We start from the raw sequence: 23,183 nt of genomic DNA, 5'->3' as shown, positions 1-23,183 counted from the left end.
TTCTTGAGGTGAAGATATTAGAGCAAGGGCAGGTGTTTTTGCTGTGTGAAGGTTAACACAGGTGTTTCTTTTAAACTTTTAGAAAATATTCTTTTTTAAACTTTTGCCAAATTAGCACAAATTCTTGTCTATCTTTCCTTCAGGTAGCAGTTTTAAATGACCATTTTCCTCCAGTCTTATAAACCATGTTTTTTCATCCATTTTTTTCTTTTCTGACCACCTAGGACTGAGAGACATGCGGATGGGCTCTTCCACAGTGAGCTCAGCAAGATGAAGGATAATGCTTATGTGCAGCAGCTAGTGAAACACCTGGTGGGCCTCAAGGAGAGGTAGGGAGGAGCTGAAACCAGGCTCCTGGGGCAGGGAAGTCTCCAGTGGGAGGTGGGAAAAGAAGCCCATGGGGCTGAACTGCCTCTGGTTCCAGAGCTAAACTCAGTGCTGGCCTCATTCAGAGGCTGCTGCTGATGAGAGGAGACAGAAGGGCAGGGATATGAGGCTCCTGGATACTGGGGCAAGAGCGATTTCAGAGCCTTGGGATAAGTCTTGTGGTTGGGAGGAGAAGCTGTTGTATTTTGTCTGATGCAGGTCCCAGAGGCACTCAGATGGACTATTTACCAGCGAATACAGCAAGATGAGAGGAAATGCCCAGGTTCAGAAATTCATCCAAAATCTCATGGGCCACAAGCGCAGGTAAGAGCTCAACTTTCTTCAGGAAGAGGAAGGCAGCGTGGGCAGTGCAGGCTGCAGGGAGCAGGCCCTAGCTCCAAGGAAAGGGGGATGGCATGGACAGTGGTTGGGAAAACTCAAGACAAGAGCAAGCTGTCTGGGGCTTGGTCTCCTCCTGTGAGACCCCTGTGGAGCTGCTGTGCAATAGTGGACCAGCACAAATCTTCTGAGTGTGGCAATTTCTAAGCATAAGACAACATTATCTGTGGCATATGCCAGTATCAAGCTTAATCCATAGGACAGGAAACTTGACACCATATCACAGGTTGAGATATTTTTGTTTGTGCTTGGTTTAGTCTTTTGGGGAATGTTGTAGTTGATTTACCTGCTTAAAGTGTTTGAGAAAATGCTCATGGAGAAAAATGTGCTCTGTTGCAGAATGAGGGAGACCTCAGGGTTTCGTAGTCCCCAGCTATGGCTTTGCCAAACTGGGCAGCTGTTAGACATAATTATATACATTGCCAAGAGGGTTCCTTTGAACAGCTGAAATACTGAACCACTTGCTCCCACTGAAGCCCATGATCATGTACCTTGTCAGTACATGGCCCTCAGGGTGATACACCCTACAACTGCTGCTGTCCTTGACTCTGGTATGTTACAAGGGGAGAGAATTGCCTGCAGAGGCATCCTGCAGGCTTGGTTCTCCAAGGCAGAAACATAGCACATTGATTCCTTCCCATCTGTTCAGGGTGTTCTGATATTTTCTAGGGCATGCACTAATAACAAAATCCTGGCAGATGCAGTAGATTTTTAATTTCCAGTTGCTGGAAGAAGGTATATATCCATGGGCTGAAGGACATGATGGCAGTGGGTAATGAGGCAGCATACAAGTGCATATTAAAATCTATCCTCTTGCCAGTTAGAGAACATCTGAGCCTGATTTGAGGAGGATACCTTTTTCTTTTCCTACACAGCTAAGTGTCAGTCAGCTGGTTAACAGAGCTTGGCCCATGTGGCAGGTTGCAGGTGGGATGAACCTGCTTTCCAGAGAGCAACACAGCTTTACAACTGTGGTGGTTACAATATTTTTATTTTTAATTAATATTTCTCTTTATCTACAGCAACTCTCCAGGCCCAGTCAACACAGATGTGCAGATGAGAGAGGAAGAAGACAGCAATGCGGACCTTTGCTTTATGTGGTTGTACCAGAGCTTTCTGAATGCCAGGTAGGAGGGACAGACTTTTCACCTTGGCATTTCTATGGCCCCAACCGCCAGAGTACTGAGTTCAGAAGAGGACTTTCAGTAACTTGTAAACGTCCAGTTTTTGCTCTGACAGTAGAAGTCTGATAAAATCAGTAGTTATGGGGTCTGTGGGTCCTTGCACTACAGGATCCAAACAGCTCAGCTGATATCCTCAAAAATAGCTGCACCACTGGATCTATGAAATTGTCCATCTTTTAAAACCACTTCTTCTTTTCCTCTGCATCAGCTTGCAAGGTGATGTCTTGGGGAGTGTCACTGCTGAACTGCAGCCCTCCATCACACAGTTCTGTACCTCCTGCCACTCTGCCAGCAACTGCACTCCCAGAGGTGGTTTGCAGAGCTAGCAAAGCAAATGCTTTGGTCTAACTGCAAGACAGCAGGCAGCTGTGTGCAATCTCAATTGATTTCCATGCCTGCATTCACAGCAATCTCAATTTCTACATGCTGACCTTGCCTGGCACTCAATTTTGCTTTATCTAAAGCAATGTTGACATCGAGATTTACAGCTAAAAAGTGCCATATAAAGCCAGTTATTAAAAATAATAAAACCCAGGGAAATTAAATAAGATTCTTTTCTAATTGCAGAGTTGCTATTCTGGACTAAAAAAATAAATAAACAAATGCACATCTCACTAGGAAGCCTGGTCCAACAGTTGAAATAGAAAGCCTTTGCTACCATGTTTTGGTGCAGTTGCTGATTCAAACACACACTACCCCAGCACCTGGGTATTTTGTCTTCCCAGTGACCAACCATTTTCAGCTAGACATCTCATTATTAAATCAAAATACTAGGACACTAAAATTTACTAAAAATAAATACTAAATACTAAACTACTAAATCAAAATACTAGGATATGAATCAAAAACTAGGAGGAGTGAGCTGGCCCTTAGTACTTTCTGTCCACATTGCCTAGAATTAATAAGGATGATCAGAGGACTGGAACACCTCTCCTACAAAGAAAGGTTGAGAGAGCTGGGCTTGTCTAGCCTAAAGAATAGAAGGCTCCACGGAGACCTTACTGTAGCCTTTCAGTAATTACAGGGGGCTTATAAGAAAGTTGGGCATGTAAGGTCATATAGTGATAGGACAAGGAGTAATGGCTTTGAAGTAAAGGAGGCAGATTTGGATTAGATATAAGGAAGAAATTCTTCACTCAGAGGGTGGTGAGGCACTGGAACAGGTTGCCCAGAGAAGCTGTGGATGTCCAGTCCCTGGTGGTGTTCACAGCCAGGTTGGATGAGGCTCTGGTGTAAGGTGACCCTGCCCATGGCAGGGGAGATAGAGTAGATTATTTTTTAAACGTCTCTTCAAATCCAAACCATTCTGTGATTCTATGATTAGACCAATAACCTTGTCTGTACATCTGTTAAGCACCTTGCGTCTGTGATTTGGGCCCCTCTATCATACATCTACTCATGGGTATCATCTCTGAATTTTACAAGGTGGTCTTGTCACTATTCCAACAGTGTTCCCACAGGAATAACAAACTATTGCTCATTTTTCCCCTCCCAACAGCCATTCGGACAGCGATGCCAGGGAAGCTGCTGCAGTTACCAGCCAGTACATTTGCCCCATTTCTGAGCATCTGGTTGCAGACATCATGCAAGATACCAACAGTTTTGACTGAAGGTGAAGAGAAAGTCAGTGTGCTGTCAGAGACAGCATGGTTCTGCATGCATGCAGCTTTGGAAAAACAAACAAACAAACAAAAAAACAGGAAAGCTATTGAATTTTGCTTAGTAAAAACTCTTGAGATCAGCAAATAAAATTCTGGAAAGCAGCCAAAAAAAAAAAAAATAAAAAAAAAAAAAGCACACAATAAAACCTCTTAGATGATAATCAAGAGTAAAATACATGTTAGTGTGAACTGTTGTCAATAGGTGGAGCCTGAGTGAAGCACATCACTTCTACTGTGTTAGCATCTGGATGCCTGCTTCTGAAGTCAAATAAAGATATGTTAGCTGAGCCTGTGCTTTGGCTGTAATTTGGGGAAACATGGTGAAGGTGGTACCATTACTAGGTGTCGGGATGGGGGAAGGAGTATTTTGCTATGTTTACCCCACCAATATACAGCATGCTGGGACTAGCTGGTGGCTCTGGCTATGTCTTCTGTGTCTGGGTTTCAGCACTGCCCACAGCTCAACTTTACAAAGAAGCCAGCATCAGGATTGGCTCCATTTAGCAGAAACTGATGTGCTAGATTTTATTGCAAGGAATTGTAATGAGAACTACACAGCATAGATACACCCCATAAATACTGTTTTCGCTCTACTCTGCCCTCATATTTACTGGCCCAACCTTATCACTGCCAGTAAAGGCAAAGCTCCACTGGAAGGAATTTGTTCCCATGATTTAATGAGGTTTACATGTCATCTCTGCACCATGCTGCCTGGCAGAATCATAGAATATACTGAGTTGGAAGGGACGCACAAAGATCACTGAGTCCAATTTCTAGATCCCCAAAGGACTACCTAAAAATCAGACCATGTGTCTGAGAGCTTTGTCCAAAGACTTCTTGAACTCTGGCGGGCTCAGTGCCATGACCACTGCCCTGGGGAGTCTGTCCCAGTGCCCAACCACCTCTGGGTGCAGAGCCTTTCACTAACCCCCAGCCTGACCCTCCCCTGTCCCAGCTCCATGCCATGCCCTCGGTTCTTGTCACTGTCCCCAAAGAGCAGAGCTCAGCGCCTGCCCCTCTGCTCCCCTCATGAGGGAGCTGCAGACTGCCATGAGGCTTCCCTCAGCTTGTTCTGCTCTGGGCTGAACAAACCAAGGGACTTCAGCTGCTCTTCATTTGCCTTGCCCTCTAGACACTTCACCATCTTTGTAGCCCTCCTTTGGATACTCTCTAAGAGTTTTATATCCGTTTTATACTGTGGTGCCCAAACTGTACACAGTACTCAAGGTGAAGCCACACCAGGCAGAGTAGAGTGAGACAATCCCTTCCCTCAAAGTTAGTAATGTCATACCCCAGGATATAGTTGGCCCTCCTGGCTTCCAGGGGACACTGCTGGCTCATGGTCAGCTTGCTGTTGATCAAAACCTCCAGATCCCTTTCTATGGGGTTGATATCTAGAATCTTGTCTCCCAGTCTATATGTATAACCAGGGTTGTCCCTTCCCAGGTGTGGAATCCAGCATTTGTTCTTGCTAAACTTCATATTGTTGGTGGTTGCCCAACTCTCCAACCTGTCCAGATCTCTCTTCAAGACCTCACCACCCTCAAAGGAGTCAACAGGTCCACCCGATTTGGTATTGTCTGTGAACTTGCTCAAAAAACCTTCAAGTCCTACATCCAAATCATTTATGAAAACATTGAAGAGGACTGGTCCTAAAGTGGAGCCCTGGAGAACTCCACTAGTGACAGGTCACCATCCCAATGTAACCCCATTTACAAGAACCCTTTGGGCCCGACCCATTAGCCAATTTTTTACCCATCTTATTATGTGTTTATCTAACTGTACTCTGGTCATTCTGTCCAGAAGAATACTTCTGGACAGAGGCAGTATCAAAAGCTTTACTGAAATCCAGAAAGACTACATCAACTGGTTTCCTTTGGTCAAATAGATGGGTGATCTTGTTGTAAAAGGAAACCAATTTTTTTAAATATGACCTTCCCCTTGTGAACCCAATTTGGCTGTTACCAACGACTGTGTTGTCCTTCAGGTGTTTTTCAACAACTCCCAGAATAATCTTCTCCATAATTTTACCAGGCATTGAAGTGAGACTGACAGGCCTGTAATTGTCAGGATCTTCTTTCTTCGCCCTTCTTGAAAAATGGAATCACATTTGCCAGCTTCCAGTCAATGGGGACCTCTTCAGATTCCAAAGACTGTTGAAAAATACTTGAGAGAGGTTCCACAATGACATCAGGCAGCTCTCTGAGTACCCTGAGATGAATCCCATCAGGCCCCATGGACTTATATGCATCCAGCTGGAGCAGCAAATCCCACAGAAATTCAGGGTTGACTGGGAGTTTATTGTTCCCACAGTCATGTAAGCACCCATCCCCTTACTGTGATGCTTTAAAGCTGTTCTCAAGGGCCTTGGCATTTTTTTATTTTTGGTCTATATGAAATCTCTGCTAGGAAAGAAGCTTCTTGGAGGAATTTTGGAGGGAGTTTTGACAATCTGCATTTTGTTAAACTGTTTGGCTAAAATCAAAGAACTTTCCAGAATCAATTAGGATTTTAAAAGGAGCAGCAAGAGTAGCTGTCCTCTTTTTCTTCCTACACAAGGGACCACAAGGGACAAGTTGGAAACAATGGCTTTTGTCTGCACAACAAGTGGCCAAATGTCTTGCCATATGGTATTTGTTTTGGAAAAATGTACATAGGCTTAGAAAGAGACAGGATGAAGAGAATTTAATACTATGAGGCTTCAGGAAGCTGCTGAGATGTAAGTAGCTGGCACCTGGATGGAGATTTGGGGGAGCATCTCTACAAAGAGCCACTGGTAGAAGGGGAACTGCCTCATGCCTATAGAGTTGCTGGAAAATCGATCACTGGGCTATGTGTGAACCTTGTCACTGTTTTTGGATCCACTCTGCTCACCTGGTAGGGGTCCTGATAGGGCAGCTGGGAATAACAAGTTTGTCTAAGAAACATAACTGATTATCTCAACCTAGAGACTTACACAGGGTCTAGCTCTTTCCTTTGCCAGACAAACAAAAGAGCAGCTAAGATGGCTTTGTGTTCACTGAAACCTTAAACTTTTTCAGAAATGTAATCAAGATACTTGTGAGCTGACTTTTAAAAATAATATATATATATTATATATATATATATATACTTTTCAGGACACTTTCTGCACATTTTTATCTTTTGGATCCAGACTGTACTACTTTTCATGGGAAACACTCTGTAATCTTTCACAGTATCCCTACTTCTCATCCTCCCAAGCCATTTTAATGGTGGGAGCATTAATTTGCCTCCCTTTGTCCTATCTTTGCTCCACATATGAGGTTTTCTGTCGGTAGATGCTCCTGTTACTGGATACATCAATGCATCATCCCCCAGTCCCCACCTGATAAACATCAGGACTTTAATTCTCAACAGATTCTTCCTCAGAAAATGGTAGGTTTTTGATAAAAGGAAAGACATTCCTTTTGCAAAGTAATGCACACCTGCCCCTGGCAGCACTGATGATGTGCATGCCAGCAGCTGAGAACACATGTGAAACAACAGGTACAGAAGAAGCCTTATAGATAAATCAGACTGGCATCAAGTCATCTTGCTCTGAAAGAAAGACTTATCATAAAGAAATAAGACTTTGCTCAGGGAGGAGAGAGATTGAGGCACGGTTATTCCATTTGTCTCTTTTTGTCCACCTGGCAACAAGGGCTCCCTTCTCTGCAGCACTTTCTGGCCATGCTCTGTGAAATAAAATAAAACAGAAAAATGGTGACTAATCCCCTCAATTTAAATATAGGGAAATGAAGGAAAAAAAAAAAAAAAAAAAAAAAAAAAAAAAAAAAAAAGCTTAAACAGTTTGGGCAAAGTCCAGCTTATGTAAACAATAGCACAGTAAGGCACTAAGCCACTGCTTGGTGCTTTCTGCATGGTGCCACTCCTACTTTCAACCCCTTCTTTTTTTTTCATGATAAAATCAGACTGTCTGAGAAAGTGATGGGACCACTGCTAAGGTCCTACTCTCTTAAACCAGTCCAGACTTTTGTCATCTTCAACCAACAGACCCTCTGAAAAGATTTGCTCCTGTACTGGGCAAAATTCTGGTTAAGAATCATATGCCTATGCCCCTTCAGGTCTTGACATGTTGTTTGACAAGAAGAAGTGAAAGAAGCAGCACCCCAAGGCCAGCTCTCAGCTATCCTCAAACATTTCAGCTGGTAGGGACACTCTGAGAGAGAACAAAACAAAACAAAACAAAATAAAATAAAATAAAATAAAATCTTGTGGAAACAACAGGTCCAAGCCATAGAACAAGCAGGAAAACCCAACTTCTTGGCTCCTCCAGAGCTGCCATCTCAACCCAACAACAACATGACAAACTGAAACTAGAAGAGAGAAACCAGAGGAAAGCAAAACCTGTTATAAAGGGGGACATAGGCCATGCAGAAGAAGTCTGGATAAAGTAAGTAAGCACGTTGGGGCTGTATTAGTATTATTACGACTCGTTTCAATAAGAAATCTGGCCAAAATAGACAATATCTCTGGCACGTAAGAAAAATAGATTTCACCACTTCTACCCCAACAGGAAAGTCTGGAGTATACAGACAACTTCTGAATTGTCAGCTCTCATATTCTTTCTTGCTAATGCTTGTCTCAGGGAACTTGGGTCTGAGTTCTAAAATGCTTCAAATATTCCCTTGTTGCTAAAGAGAGTTTAAAGGAGGAAAGACTCAGGAACAAAGTAGTAATGGGAATTTATGCGTTATCATGTTCTGTGACCAGTTAATGTCTTATAAGTCATCCAATGAGGCAAAGAGGCAAAGGTTGAACTCGAGCAATCCATTCCAGCCAGCCAATGTTTTTTGCCTTCACGAAGCAGTTCATGCGGGAGACAGCACTGGGAGAAACCAGGAGAGAAGAGGATCAGCTTAATTAGAAACGTATTTCTTCAATGACTAGCAGCTCACCATGGATGTTTCTCACCTGCTTCTCACTTCTGTGCTCTTTCTACTGCCCTTCATAGCACAAGTTTCAGCACAACAACCAGGTAAGTTGTCACAGGAGGTCTGTGACCACAGGATAATAATCCCTGTGGCACCAGCTTGTACCATTGCAGCTGGCAAAGGATTTTTACAGTCTTATTTTAAGACAGCTTTGTTCAAGAGCTTTCTCTTCAATGGTAACCAGCGGGGTCTCATGTCTCACGCAATTGTGTCACAACATGAATACCTGGGCAAATTTGTATCTCATTTGTGTGTTTTTCCAGGATGTTCCATCTCTAACAATAAACCAAGCGTTGAAGAAAATAACCCTCCTGGATACAATGTGACCACTATCAATTTGGAAGCAGGTTTCACTGCAATGATTGATTCTTCCTCACCAGATGGCAATTATTTTACCATCAAGGGGTCTCAGCTGCAGCTGGTCAAAAGTGTGGACTATGAGGTAAGCTTTTAGCTGGCAGGCTGTAAGGATGAGACAGATAATGCTGGGAAGCAGTGGGTTTCAAGCTGGGGTCTTGGACTTCCAGGGATTTGTAGTCTGTGTATAAAGTATCTAGGAAATATCTTCACTGTGCTTTAGTTCGCTACTAGGGAGATCAGCCCTTGCACAGACAGAGGGCAGGGAGGAGGGGGTTGCATTGTATGCCTGCTGTCACCTTCCTTCAACGAATCTGTATGAATTAAAGCAAGGTGGAGGTTTAAAACCAGAAGTCTGACAACTGTGGTGTTCAGAGCTCTCCAGGATGCATGTAGAATGATCCTTATTTGCATGTATAAAATACAGTGCTGAGCAGTGAGGTAATCTTACGTTGAGCATAAAAGCAGTATAAAAGGTCAATGTGTTCAGTTAGGTCACAGCTAAATTACTTTACCTACCTACCTTCTGCATTCAGCCACAAGTGTCCTTAAACTGCCATTCCCCAAATGTAGAATCCCACATTTGCATGAGGAACAGCAGACAGAGGCAATGCTGCACTTGGTGCATGACATATTTCTGTTTCATTCAATTTAAAAAGAAATCTGTTTGAACTTTCCTTAAGTGGGACGAAATGGTTGATTAGCTCTACCACCAGGTTACAGGAATCACAAAGAAAGAAGATGGTGAATCAGTCAGTTTTGACCCCAGTAAAGCAAGGGCCCAGCACTGATGGATGGCTGCAAAAGAAAGAAAAGAAATGTTAGATATGCCCAAAACCAAGATAAAGCCCTTCTGATTCTGCAATGCATGCATTTGTCTCATTTACTTCAGAAAAAGTATATTCAGTATATTTTGGCTTGTTTCTAAAATGGCTCTGGTTTTGTTTTTCCATACAGAATGATACCGTGCTGATAGTGTTTGTGGCTTGCCAGGACACTTCTGGGCAGGTGAGTGCTCTTCCAAACACTGTGTTTTCTTACAAGGTATTGCAAGGAAGCACTTTCCTTGTTTCTTCCTAACCCACAGACCAGGGTTAAGAGCCATCCTTTTCCTTCCAGGCATACACAGTCCTCTAACAGTCAAAGAAAGAGCACTCAAGGCTCTGTGAATAGGGAGATGTGGGAGCAAGCTACAAATCTCACACCCTGTGGGCTGTCTGCAAAACCCAGCCCTGTTCAGCACCCACCAGCTGTGCTTCTCAAACCTTCCTCTCCATCACTCTGCAAACTGGGATCAACCCCTAACAATCTTACCTTTGTGTTTGATTCTCTCATTTTACCATTTCTACAGAAAGACATTTTGGAAATTATTGTGACCATTATCAATCTGAATGATAACACCCCAGTGTTTAAGCAAACGAATTTCACCATAACTGTTCCTGAGGTAAGAGTTTCACATAAATGAAGAGGGCACTGGGTCAAACAGTGCTATGGGACTAAGGAATAATTACCAGAGAGAGGTCTTCAGCCAATTTCACAGAGAAAATAACCACAACTTTGTTTCAGGACACAAAAGTGAATGCAACCATTATAGCCCGTGAAGATTTAAGTGCTAGTGATGCTGATCTGGACATCATCTATTATGAACTAAATTCAACAGTGCAGGTGAGCATCTTTCTTTGGGGAGAAAAAAAAAAAAAAGCAAGAGAGAAGTCTTTGTGATGAAGTCTTCAGACGAGCCCCAGCTTTGAGGCTAAGGGATCATTGTATTGCATTTGGCTCCACAACACCTTCTGGAAGAGGTGTTTCATAAGTAAAAGCTTTTTGTTAAGTAAGCTTTTTGTTAAGTACAAGCATTGGTTTGGCTAGCAGATTGGAGCAATTGGTATTTCTGGTATTGAACTCTTCTAGTGCTCACACTTTTATTACATTATACAGACCACACTTTCATCTGGGATATTCTGAACCATATGATCCAGGGAAGTCATGCTGGGATGGTCTGTAAACATACCAGGAGAGACCTTTGCACCTTACAGAGTTCAGAATTGCACTGAGTCAGGGGAAAAAAAGGAGTTATTGTCTCTTTGTCTACAGTGCCTATACAGAGTGGAGATATGAGTTGCCCAAAATCACCGAAGAAGTCTTTGTCAAAGCCGAAGGCAGGCCTGGCTCTCCCCAGGTGCTAGTTTAGTGCCTTTGTTGGTTTTTTTTTTTTTTTTTTTTTTTTTTTTCTCGATCTTAAGGGGTTTGCTTGATAAAGTGAGAAACAAATTGTAAGTACAGTTAGACTGATGCCAGGATAGACTGGAAATCTGGAAGGGTCTGCTAGAAGTAAAAATAAATAAAAAAAAAAAATGTGGGATGACAAACACAGCAATGAGCAGTATTTTCAACATGTCTGTGATCAAGTATGCTAATAAAGCTTTTCCACTTATTTATTTATTCTTCCCTAGGACACCACCAATTATTTTGCCATAAAAGGAATCAATAATCCTGAAATATATTTGCAAAAACAATTAGATTACGATAAACTTAAGTCAACAACATTGATCTTGTATGCAAGGGTAAGTTCTTTATGCAGAACAAAATGCCTCATATGCCACAACGTCTCTTAACTAGAGGGCAAATCTGAACAGGAGATCTCTGGGGTGGCAAGAGGGAGGGTGGATACTGGAGGCAGTTGATTTGGAGCAGCTTTCTACCCTCCATAACCACACTGACTGCATCCAGAGTAGCATTCAGTCCACCGGTGTCAGCAGATAATTAACTGCTTTCGCTAATTTCATATAAACTGTCTCTCCTCAGAGAGAATGGAGTTAAAACAGCTAAAAGACCCTGGGTCACTGGCTTTTGCAGGCAGGTCCTTTTGGCAATAAAACTTGCAGTTTACAAATATGCTTTGCTTCTGGATACAGGACAGGCCTGTGAGCAGCAAGGAAACCACTCACACAGCTACTGCAACAATAAACATAATTATTGAGCAAGCTGACACCAAACCACCCTGGTTCCTACCCTGTAGCTTCATTGACGAGGACAAAAGCGTTTGCATCAGCAGCCCCTATTCTGGAAGAGTCAATATATCCGAGATGTCGGTAAGCAGGCATGACCAAACTGTATCCCTGATGCTATTTTCTTGGTAGTGGGTAGTGCCTAATAATTTTCTAGAGATTGTGCTGGTCTCCGGACATAAATGCAGATAATTCAGCATGACAAGGAGTCTTAATCATCCTGGAAAGTGGAAGTTCCCTCACTCAGATGAGCACTGCTTGTCCTTGTTCCTACATCATGTTGCAGGAGAGGCAAGAGAAGGAAAACTCTTTGCTGAAGGCCTTCTCACCTCTCCCCTGTTACATCCATCCCCCATAATATATAATATAATATACAACAAATGGCATTCTCACAGTTTGAACCAGCAGAGCCATTATGGGATGGGAGAGTGCTAATAGCATTTGGTGCTGTAGTGTGCTGTGTAACACCTTGCCTTTCTATTGCAGAAAGAACCACTCACCCTGGATCCAGGGCCCATCTATGCTAAAGATCCGGACTACACTATAAATGAAAAAATTGTGTACAGTATAATTGGTGGTGAGTAGAACTTGTCACCTTCTCCAAGCAGCCTTACTTGTACATTCCTACATTATCTGCTGCCAAGAGGGGATGCCCTGCACAGCACTTGAGAATTGAGGGCCTGAAGATTTGCCCCTCTATTTCTGCCCCAAAATTATTAGATACACAGAACATTGTGGATTAAGTAGAAGAAACAGGCTGTACAAAACGGGAGAGGAAGAGAATTGCAGACCCATAAGCCAAGCTCCATGAAGTCTGTTTCAGAAAGATTTTTGTTTTGGGGGGGGCGTGGGGAGGAGAATGACGTGTTTTATCTTTAAGAATTTAGACCTGATTTTGCCAGTCTGGTCACACCGCTTTCATAGTCTTTGAGCTGAACCTAAAAACTCTCGCATCATCAGCATCATTTTCATTTATCACCAGAAATAATGCTCTTATTCCACTGTGCGTTGCCACTGTCTAATCTGTCCTGTTTTAACCTTGATTTCAAAAAGTTTACTTGAATATAGTGAACTGATTGCCCAATCATTGACTGGGAGACTGGGCCACCTTCTCATTCAAAGGATTATTATTATTATTATTATTATTATTAACAGTGAGTTCTTGATTAATGATCAAGGCAAAGGCAGATCATATTGGTCAGGTGGAGTGATCAGTTGTTCATCTCTCTTATTTGTTCTACATGGCACCATATCTGTGAATATACTCCTGACAATAGAGATGCTAAAGAACCTCAAATTCCACTGGCATTTTGGAGGTAGTGTGACCTCAGTCCCCCACAGTAAAAAGGGAACCCCATACCGAGGACCCTTGTCTAAATAAAGCCCACATTATCTCAAAGTGAGGAAAATAAGCAAAAAATTGAACATATATTTTAATGTATATCCAACATAGATGGTTTTATGACTCAAAGACAGATGGCTCATGTAGGAGGTTGATTTCTACCACTACATCAATACGAGAAGGTCTCTGTGTCTAGGCTCCTTTTGTAGGCAGCAGAGAAAAATAAGTGTTTCCAGAGCTGAATGCAGCTTATGTTGAGGCCAATGTCCATGAGTCAGATAAACAATGCACTAAGATGTCCCTTTCTCTTTACAGCCTAGGTAACAAGGTCAGGTAGAGATGTCTGCCTGGTAGATGCCTAGAGCTGTTTAAGATGAACCCCCACCCAACAAGGTGGGAGAGGCAAGGACAATGGCATCATTGCCTGGGGGTTGTTGTCACCAATACGTGGAAAAATGAGCAATGAGTTCCAAGTCCCTTTATGAAGGTATCCAGTGTTTTAATAGTCTTTCAATTTCTTTAGGGAATGTGGATAATACATTCTCAGTAGATGCGGACACAGGAAATCTAACTATGAACAAAGGAGCTACTTCTCCAGACTCGTACCTACTGCAGGTCATGGTAAGTCTGATGGTATTGCATTCAGCCATCCAGCATAGCTGGCCTTCTAGGGAGCATCAGTCTTGCTGTGCCAGGAGTCAATTACATTAATAATGAAAGATAACTTGTTCACATCCTTTATTTTGGAAGTATTTAGACCAAGTTTTTGAGCAGTATCTTATACGAATTTACATGCAAAACCCTTGCAGGATTTGAGGCATTTTCTCTTATGTGTGGGTAGCACCATCAAAGCAAGTTAACTTAGCAAGTCTCTCCTGCTGAGTTCGAAGTATAGATGAACATAACTGGAAGGCTTTCTGTAGGGGAGCTTGTCTTAAAGTAGCTAAAGTATATCACTCCTAGAAACAAGCTCCTCTTTTGGTTACACAAAGCACTCCCTGCACCCAGAAAGATGTGGACTCTTAGATAGTAACAGAACTGCCCCAATCCCTCGTGAATTTGAACAGTCTCTGTCTGCGGGTGTTGGAATCCTACTGCTTTGTGCTTGGGCATGACAGTTTGTCCAGAGCTGACCTTTATTAAGAGCCACATCTAGATTCTAGGGCTAGACCAAGATACTGTGGATGGCCAACTGCAGAAGCAAGCAAAGGCACACGGACCCCAAAACATAACGTCCCCTGTGACAGGCCTGGCCCAAAGCTCACTGAAAATGATGGAAAGAACCCTGTGTTAGAACACATTTTGGTCCAAACCTAACCTCTTATGTCTTGTCACTAACAGGAAAAGACTAACATTTCTCTTTCTCTCTCTCTCTCTGTCTTTCTCCTGTGTATGTGTGTCTCCAGGCCACCCAAGTCAACAACAAACAGAAATACTCTGTAGTCAGTGTGGAGATTAAGGTCATCAATAAAAGTGACCATGCACCATCCTTTGGTTTCAGTACCTACACAGGAATAGCATTTGTTGGTGCGGCCCCAAAAAGCCTTGTCTTCCAAGTTCAGGATCCTTCAAGTCCCCTGATGATAAAAGCAGAAGATGAGGACTACCCTGAAGTAAGAAACCGAAAATGCACTGAATTCTTCCTTACTGCTTCAGTCTTAAAGCAGGATAAGAAAACATAATGAAGGGGAGGTGGGGAGAGACAAATGCTAGCTTTCCTCTACTGTCCCAAATTATATTTATCTGGGACTTTTACATAGATCAGAATCATTTACAGTATGGCAGATAAGATTGGGGTTTTTTATTTTTTTTTGGGGGGGGGAGGCAAAACTTTTAGTATACACTCTTAAACTCAGAGCAAGAGGGTGAATACACCCGAGTTCAAACTTCCTTTAGTTCATGTTTATTTACTGCACTATACACCCATTAATACTTCAAGCATATTTGACAAGTCCTGCTGACAGGTTGTTACAAAGATGCATGCAAAGCACTGTGTAGTTTAATCATTCACTTTTCTGGCTTTTCAGAAATTCAACCCAAACATTGAATACTATATAAAAAACAGCACTAACTTCATTGCAACCAGAGATGGACTCATCCTGACCAATGTCGATCTGCTGTCACCAGAGACTGTAATCATGGAGGTAGGACAACTTCATATTTTGCCAGGGTTGTGGAAGGAAGGGTTTTCTGACAGAGAAGCACCAAGGGTGGAATTCCATTAGATGTGGAATATAATGAAAGGACAGTCCCTTCCTAATGAAAGGACAGCCCCAACCATTTGTATCACAAATGTACAGGGATGGAGGGAGATGTAGTGGTAGTAAATGCACTCTGCATGACATACATGTAAGCTACCATCTGGTGCTAGCTGAAAAAATGTTTCCTCTGTCCTCCTGTGGAAAATATCATTGGAGACAAGCAAAAGGTCAACTGGGGAGATTTTAGGACCCTTGTCCCACAGTCTGGTTTGGACTAAAAGATAAATAAATAAAACAGAAAATATAAAATCTAAATTAATCCCCCGATTTCTACCCAAAAAGAGAAACCTACCAGATTTTTTTTTTTTTTTTTTTTAATTATTTCCCCTCCCCCATACATACCATGTAAGAGATATTGCAGACTTCATAGGTACAGAACACAAGCTGCTTAAGATTTTTCTGAGGGAGGAAATACTGTGCCAAGGCTGAGTCCAGAGGAGGACTCCTAAGATGATCAGAGGATTGGAGCTCCTGTTGTACCAGGACAGACGGGGATTGCTGGGCATGTTTAGCCTGGAAAAGAGAAGACTGAGGGGAGACCTCATCAATGTGTATAAATATTTGAGGTCAGGGTGTTAAGAGTATGAAACCAGTCTCTTTTCAGTTGAGGCCAGCGATAGGATGAGAAGCAATGGGTAAAAAATGAAGCACGGGAGGTTCCATCTGAATATGAGAGGACACTTCTGTACTGTGAGGGTGACAGAGCACTGGGACAGGTTGCCCAGAGAGGTTGTGGAGTCTCCTTCTCTGGAGATTTTCAAAACCCACCTGGATGCAATTCTGTGTACCATATGTTAGGTGACCCTGCTGGGCAGGGAGGTTGGACTCAATGTTCTTCAGAGGTCCCTTCCAACCTCAGCCATTCTGTGATTCTGTAAATCCAGTACTTTTTTTTTGCTCAGATCAAGACAATCACAGAAGCAGTTAATAATTCTAGACTTTCTAAGAAGAACATATTCATGTTGCCCACCTGCCTGTCAGTGCCAAATGGCAATGCTAAAGCTTGCCTGGCACAATACCATGTCCTCTGGAGCTATCTGACACAGCTTGACTACAGCAATATTTTAGCTACATGGACAGCTGTTTGCAGGGTAAAAAGGTGTGCCAACATCATGCTGCTGCTGCCCCCCACTACCTCATTGCCTGTGTGCAGCATTGCACTGTACTGCAAAGCTTTTTACAAATGATGAATGTGGTTTTGGCTGAGGAAAGGGACTTTTCAGAACTCTTCTTCTGTGACCAGACTGCCACTGCTACAATGCAAGGATATTGGGTTATTTTGAAGACATGGCAAGGATTTAGATGAGGTACTTTGTCCCCAAAGGGTCCACCACTTCCCTTGAGAGAAAGATATAAATCTAGAAAGTCTCTAAACTATCTCTTCCCCATGTTCACCCAGGCTGTTGCAAAAGATACAGTGAGTCTGCAGGAGGCGAGCACCATCATCGTGGTGGAGATTGTCTTTACTGCAGGTAGGCTGGGGATCTCTTGGTTTTCTGGTACAGTGAGGTGACTGGGGAGTCTTTTCCACTTTCATGGACAAACTGGCAATGATAGGTCACATAATGAAGTCTGTGGGCCTGGGATAAGGCCAACCCTATATCTACTGGAGGTCCTATGGTGGCTATGACAGAGAAAATGCTCAAAAGACATCCTTAGGATATGGTCACCACGTGACTCAGACGAACTTTTGAGGCTTTAAGCAGTGCTTTGTGATGTAGCATCTCTTCTTTTTATTCCAAAATTAAATCTGTAGTTGCTTCATAGTGTTTTGTGAGTCAAAAATTACCCAGAATGTCAGAGGAGGATTGCCCTGACACCTTGGTACATCTTTGTTCCTTTTTTTGACTGAAAATAGAGAAAACTGCAGCATAATTTCCTGTCTTATGAAGAAGCAGACAGAAGTTGGCACACCCCCACAAAGCCAGGCTTCCTCATGAGCCTTGGCATTTTCTGCTCAGGTCAGGACAAATTCTTATACTCCAAGGTTTTAAGGCCTTTCCAGGAAAAATGACCCATGAGAAATGATAGACATAAGGCTACACACATAACCCTCCAGCTATCATTTGGATTTGCTGAGGTAAAAATAGCCTACTCTTCTGTACTTAGAAATTTCTCTTATAAATCAGTTAGGTTTGAGGCGTATGAAGCTTTTTACACTCTGAATAGAGAGGAATCAGTTTTGTGCATTTTCACATCAGGGCAGGTAGATCATGCCCAGACTTCACTGACTTCAACCTGATGTGTGCTTGAATGCCCCAGTTGGACTTTTCAATTACTTCATCCTCAGAGCCACCACCATTGTGAGGATTACTGGAGGATGAAAACAGTGGGATCCTGGGTGTAAATTTGGTTTCCTTGATGGTAGTGTCACTTCACAGTTGAAAACACCGTCTGCGTTAAAATCACCTAAGCACAACTTTAGGTGACACAGTCCAGCTCAGCAGGCGGCTAGCTCAGGTGTCAGTACAGCAAGGTGTTAATGCTCCAAGCAGATGTACCAACAGGTGACTGCATCTTTTACATGTTACATTTGCTATTTAAACCCCACAAAATAATGATGCTGGTGACTATACAATGAAGTAGAGGGAAATTACACTGAATGGTTCAGAGCCTGTGAGGGGATTTATGCTTTTTTCTGTACTACAGCTAGCATGCAGGAATGGCTCAAATAAGGATGAGATTAACATTTGCCTGGCCAAACAGTAGGCTATTTAACCCTCAGCTCAAATAGGTGATGTTAAGGAGTGTGTGTGCAATAGGTTAGAGGGTGCTTTACTAAGTGTCACAATATCCATTGGGAAAAAAAGAGTTCTTTTCAGTATGCCTTCTTTCCGAGAAGTGGTGACTGTACAGTGACCTCTGGTTTCTGAGACATTGGTGCCAGAGTCAGCCTACGTGGATTTCAGCATGAGTCATCCCACCAAGCTGAGCTAGCTTTGATGGAGGCACTGGGTGCTGCACAGCACAGAAGGAGTTAAGGGCGGTGGAGCTTCACATCAGCTCTGTGGGCTGTGGCTCCCTGGGAGACATGATTTAGAAGTGAAAATTCCCTGACGTCCTAAAGCCTCACCAGTGTATTAATGATAAACTGAGGGTGCAATAAAATGCAGAGAGGGTACTCAGAGTTCGTTGTCATAAACAGATCAGCAGGAGAAGAAAATTGTGTTTCATTAATCATTAAACATTAAAGAGATTAATTTACATTACAACATGAAGCCAAAAAAATTAAAAACAAAGAATCCCACTGACAACAACAAGTACAGCTGATTAGCCCTGAAGAAGTTACTGTCTCTCCACTGTAATGTTGATCTCCATACAAATATGCTTACGCTGCCCGGTGGCTGAAAGCATATGCAGTTCCTGAGGAGGTTGATATGTGTTGCTACAGCTACAGAGAGGGCACAAAAGGGTTTTCTGTCTTTGGGACCTTCTAATGTTTTTCCTTCCCACATCCTGATGAAGCTGAGATATATCCTGGGGAACAGCAAGTATTGGGCAGAGATGAGAGACCCCAGTTAACGCAGGGTGGGCAGTGCTGAGTTTCTCCAAGCTGCTGCTTGAATAGTGCCCATGTGTCCATCACTCCTGTTAGAGTCACTAACTAAAAAGAGTCACTAAAAGTCTGCTATGTGAGAAAAAGTATGTGTCCTAGGGAGCTGTGAGACTACTTGTCTTCTCCTGGAGGTGAAAGGGACTCTGTCACAAAGAGCCTGATAGGTCTAGTATGGGGACAGGAATCAGTTTCAAGAAGAAAATTACAATAACAAATTCAGCAAAAATCCTTCCAACAAACACCTTCATGACATAATCCCTTTCGTTGGCCATCAACATGGTTCCTAGTACCTTTGCACTTATCAGCACAACCAAGATATTATTGTACCCTCATCTGTTAATATACAAAGAAGTCAGACCTGACCTGGCTGGTCATATTGACGCCAGAGTCAATTCCTCTCCTTCCAAGGAGCACATTGTTTTTTCTACTTTTATTTCCTGTTCTAACATGCTCATTAGTATCAGAGGTGAAGTTCCGCATTAAAGAAAGCTTTACATTTTCACATACATATTTACAAACATACCTCATATTTGCATGCTGGTGGAAATGGGTGAAGTGGGAACAGACAAGATTGACCTAGCTCTACTTCTGCTTGCCTAATACAGTCGTGTACATATTTGTTTAAATAAACCATAGGGTAAACATCATAGTCTAGTAAATAGATGTTATTTCCACTTTATGTAACTTCTTGCAAGCTATAATATTCTGTGAGTGGCCACTTTAATAGAAACCTCTGCTTCTAGGACAGAAAATGAATGGCCTGCTATGACATTAAATATATCACTGCCACATTCTACTGCACAGGGTGCTTCTTTGCCCTTCAAAAACTGTTCAGAGCTTTGCTCACAATGAAGTGTTGTGCTTAAAAGCTCGTTGCCATTTTTAGACTTTGTAACATTGGTTTGCTTTTTTTTTTGTAGATGAAATCACCTCTGATAAGTTATACACTGCACAGGATATGGGTATCTTAGGTGGTATCTTAGCAGCACTGTTGCTGATTACCTTAATCTTCCTTGGACTGATGATATACAAACATTATGGGAATACGGTCAAATTCCTAATAAATAAAAAGGTAAGTCACTTGTTTGTACCTGATTCACATTAAGAATTTCTTAGAGGTAGTAGATGGGACCTGAGGAAGACTTAGAGTATGGATGGGCTGTCCAAATACTACACATTTGTGCAACGGTGATGAATCATTCCTGAGACAATATTTGCAAAGGCAGTATCGCTTTGGTGATGTTTGTTATTGATCTTTTTTGTCCTCTGAGGCTGGAGCCATATGGTAGTTGAACAGACATAGTAAGGAGAGGAGCACAGCTCCACAGAGCACAAAATCTAGGATGAATGTGACACAGTCCAGAGGTGGTCTCTGAGAATCATGTGCCTGTGGTATAAACCACTTCACATCCTTTCTCTATAGACAGTGGAGAGAAAGAGCACTTCTTATCCTATCCTAAAGCTTGGCCTTAGACAACCAAGTTTTGGACACCTAGGAACTGGACACCTAGGGAATTTGTCTTAACCTAATCTGAAGTGTATACGATGCGTATGGCATATCCTGCTCTACTCAGTGCTTTTGTATTCTCAAATACAAAGTGTTGCCCGAATTATAGTTTGCGTAGGAACAAATGGATGCTGGCAGACAACCTTGAACACCTAAAATGCAGGAACAATGCATCTAGACAATAGACAGGCAATAACATATCTTTCATCACCAATGGTCCCAGTAATTCTCCATGGTCTCTGGGTTTTAAAGTAGTTTTGAGATTGAAAAGCTGTCCTTAAGGTCATTTGCTAGGCTAAATTCTTCACAGTAATTGCCACCTACATGTAAAGAAATAACAGCACTGTTTAACTGTTTAGGGTGTGTTGTTGCAATTGTTAAGTTTTTAATTTTTATTCTTGAAAGGAAGGGAGTGAACAAAAAAAAACACATGCTAAAACCAAAACAAACAAACAAAACAAAACAAGCAGAAAAATGAGAGTTCCTGCCTAATAGCAGGAAATTTGACCTGGACTTGGTAGGCAGCATGTTTACTTGGTATCAGAGAACATTTTTCCACCAGCATCAAGAGGGTCCAGGGTCTTGCTTGTACATATTCAAGAAAGGCCAGATGAGTAATTTCAGTCACACACCTACATCCCATTTAATTTTCTTTCACTGCACTCACAAGATGTCTCTCCTCCTGTAGTTCTCCAAGGATTTCCCTGGGAGCTATGAGAACCAAGCTTACAATCAAGATGAACACCCAGATCTGAGTGCCAAAGAGCAGAAGAGCTCAGAAAATGGTGGTATAACTGAGCTACAGCAGCCATCGTTTTTCTTGTCCTCTTCTAAAGAAGAAATTGATGGCCTCGCAAAGACTTCCACACCTTCCACAGTCGTCTTTGACCTGGAAGAGAAAGAGGAAGAGGAAAATGAAGAGGAAGAGGTGAAAGAAGACACTAAGCATGAGAAAGAAGTAAAGTCTATCCTCAAAACAGACAGGAATGAGGGGGACCATGGCTACAAAGCCGTGTGGTTTAAGACTGATGTGGATCCAGATGCTGGAGAAAAGGTTGAAGTGATTAAGGACAATGCATCAGATTATGATGATGACAGTGATCAAGATCTGCAGGAGAATGAGGAGGAAGAAGATGACAAGGATGATCACCGCAGAGGGCCAGGGGCTGCAGAAGTGATGATTAACATGTCTCGCACAGCGTCAGAAAATAGCATTATGGTGTAATGGAAATAAGCCTGTATGCTCCCCACTGAAATTGGGGAATCTCTGCTGCTTTGCTGAGATGGAGCCCACCTTTCTGCTCGGGGCTAACTGGAATGCAGGAGGACACAGTTGCCTCTCCTGCATGCAGAGATTAAAGCCAGATTACAATTAATTTAACTTCTTAACAAGACCTTGAAACACCACATGGGATTTTGGATGGGGAAAACATGTCCCATCTCTCCACTCTTCTGCCTGTTTGCCCTGGAGTCTCCTACATCACATTTCCCAAATTGGCTGCAGGAATAGCAGAGATATAGCTACACTGACTTTGAAGCAGTTAACTCAGCTCATGGTAGCAATTTAACTGCACAATCCAATGCCCTCATCTCCTCTTGGTGGGTCACCGAGCCAGCACTGACTGCTTGGCTGTTCCCTTTAGGGTGTTGCAGGTTGATGCCAGCTGCAGGGCGTAAGCCAGCGCAAGTCACTCTGACTCTGCAGTTGCTCATATGACTGCATCCAGGAGCACACATCAGGGCTTGGCTATGCTCTCTGCACCCCAGCACAAGCAACTGGCATGACATCCAAGGAGACTGGGAGCAGCAGGAGTGCCACGGCAGGTCCCCCTTTTGCCAGTAAGCGGGTGTTCAAATGCTCGGGAGTTACTGTTTCTTCCATCAATGATAAGCAAGGACGGATCACATGCTCTTTCCTGAGGACTTTGCCACACATTTTTCTATGTCACAAGACAACTAATTGTGCTGTACCTTGTGGGCCAGATAAGAGCTTCTGCCAGAACCTGCCTACAAAATGCCAGGGGTATTTCCAGCTCCCAGGGATTTTGGCAGCAATAGATATCATTCTGGTGTGCTGGATGTAGGTCAGCACGTTGCTTCCCATTGTGTCCTTTGTCCAGCAGGACTCAAGGTGTCCTTTATAAAAGGGACTTCATTGTCACTGAAGGTGGAGGTCAGCATTTGCTTCCAAGTGCCTGACGTCACTGCCTTCTCTGTCCCTCACTTGTGGATGCAAGCCTCTTTGCATTCTCACCTTTCTCCATTCATGAGAAGCCCAGCAGGCTCTTTTACTGGTGAAATACAATCTTCAGGATTCACCGAGAGCTGAGCTGTAGCCTGAAAAAGGAGGTAGTTCACTGAGAGCAAGTAATCTCTGCTGTGTGTGGCTTTTGAGCCTAGGTTTGTGCTAGAAAGGCTGCTAACATGATGGACTCCTCCCTCAATCCTCCCTCATCTTTCAGCAATCTTGTCTTCAGCTGTGGTCCTGCCATCAATTCAGCAAAGATAATACTCCATTGCCTGGCAGCATGGGGAGTGGTACTTTAGTTCAGATTCACAACAGCAAATTGCTTTTCCCAGCTGGCAA

General features: G+C 42.8%; 1 protein-coding gene across 1 annotated transcript; it reads left to right on the top strand.

The window, feature by feature from the left end:
* Positions 1 to 235: 235 nt before the first annotated feature.
* Positions 236 to 21,821, top strand: CDHR5 (cadherin related family member 5). Its single transcript, XM_032187917.1, has 16 exons — positions 236 to 256; positions 8,522 to 8,609; positions 8,829 to 9,007; positions 9,880 to 9,930; positions 10,274 to 10,366; positions 10,489 to 10,587; positions 11,376 to 11,486; positions 11,838 to 12,014; positions 12,417 to 12,507; positions 13,796 to 13,893; positions 14,679 to 14,885; positions 15,300 to 15,416; positions 16,933 to 16,992; positions 17,978 to 17,993; positions 20,010 to 20,161; positions 21,285 to 21,821. The coding sequence occupies exons 1-16, from the start codon at positions 236 to 238 to the stop codon at positions 21,819 to 21,821; spliced, it is 2,097 nt and encodes a 698-aa protein (XP_032043808.1).
* The last annotated feature ends 1,362 nt before the right edge of the window (positions 21,822 to 23,183 follow it).

The sequence above is a fragment of the Aythya fuligula genome, chromosome 5 (genome assembly GCF_009819795.1).
Source record: "Aythya fuligula isolate bAytFul2 chromosome 5, bAytFul2.pri, whole genome shotgun sequence".
NCBI classification, from domain to species: Eukaryota; Metazoa; Chordata; class Aves; order Anseriformes; family Anatidae; genus Aythya; species Aythya fuligula.
This window is presented reverse-complemented; position numbering and strand designations above follow the sequence as displayed.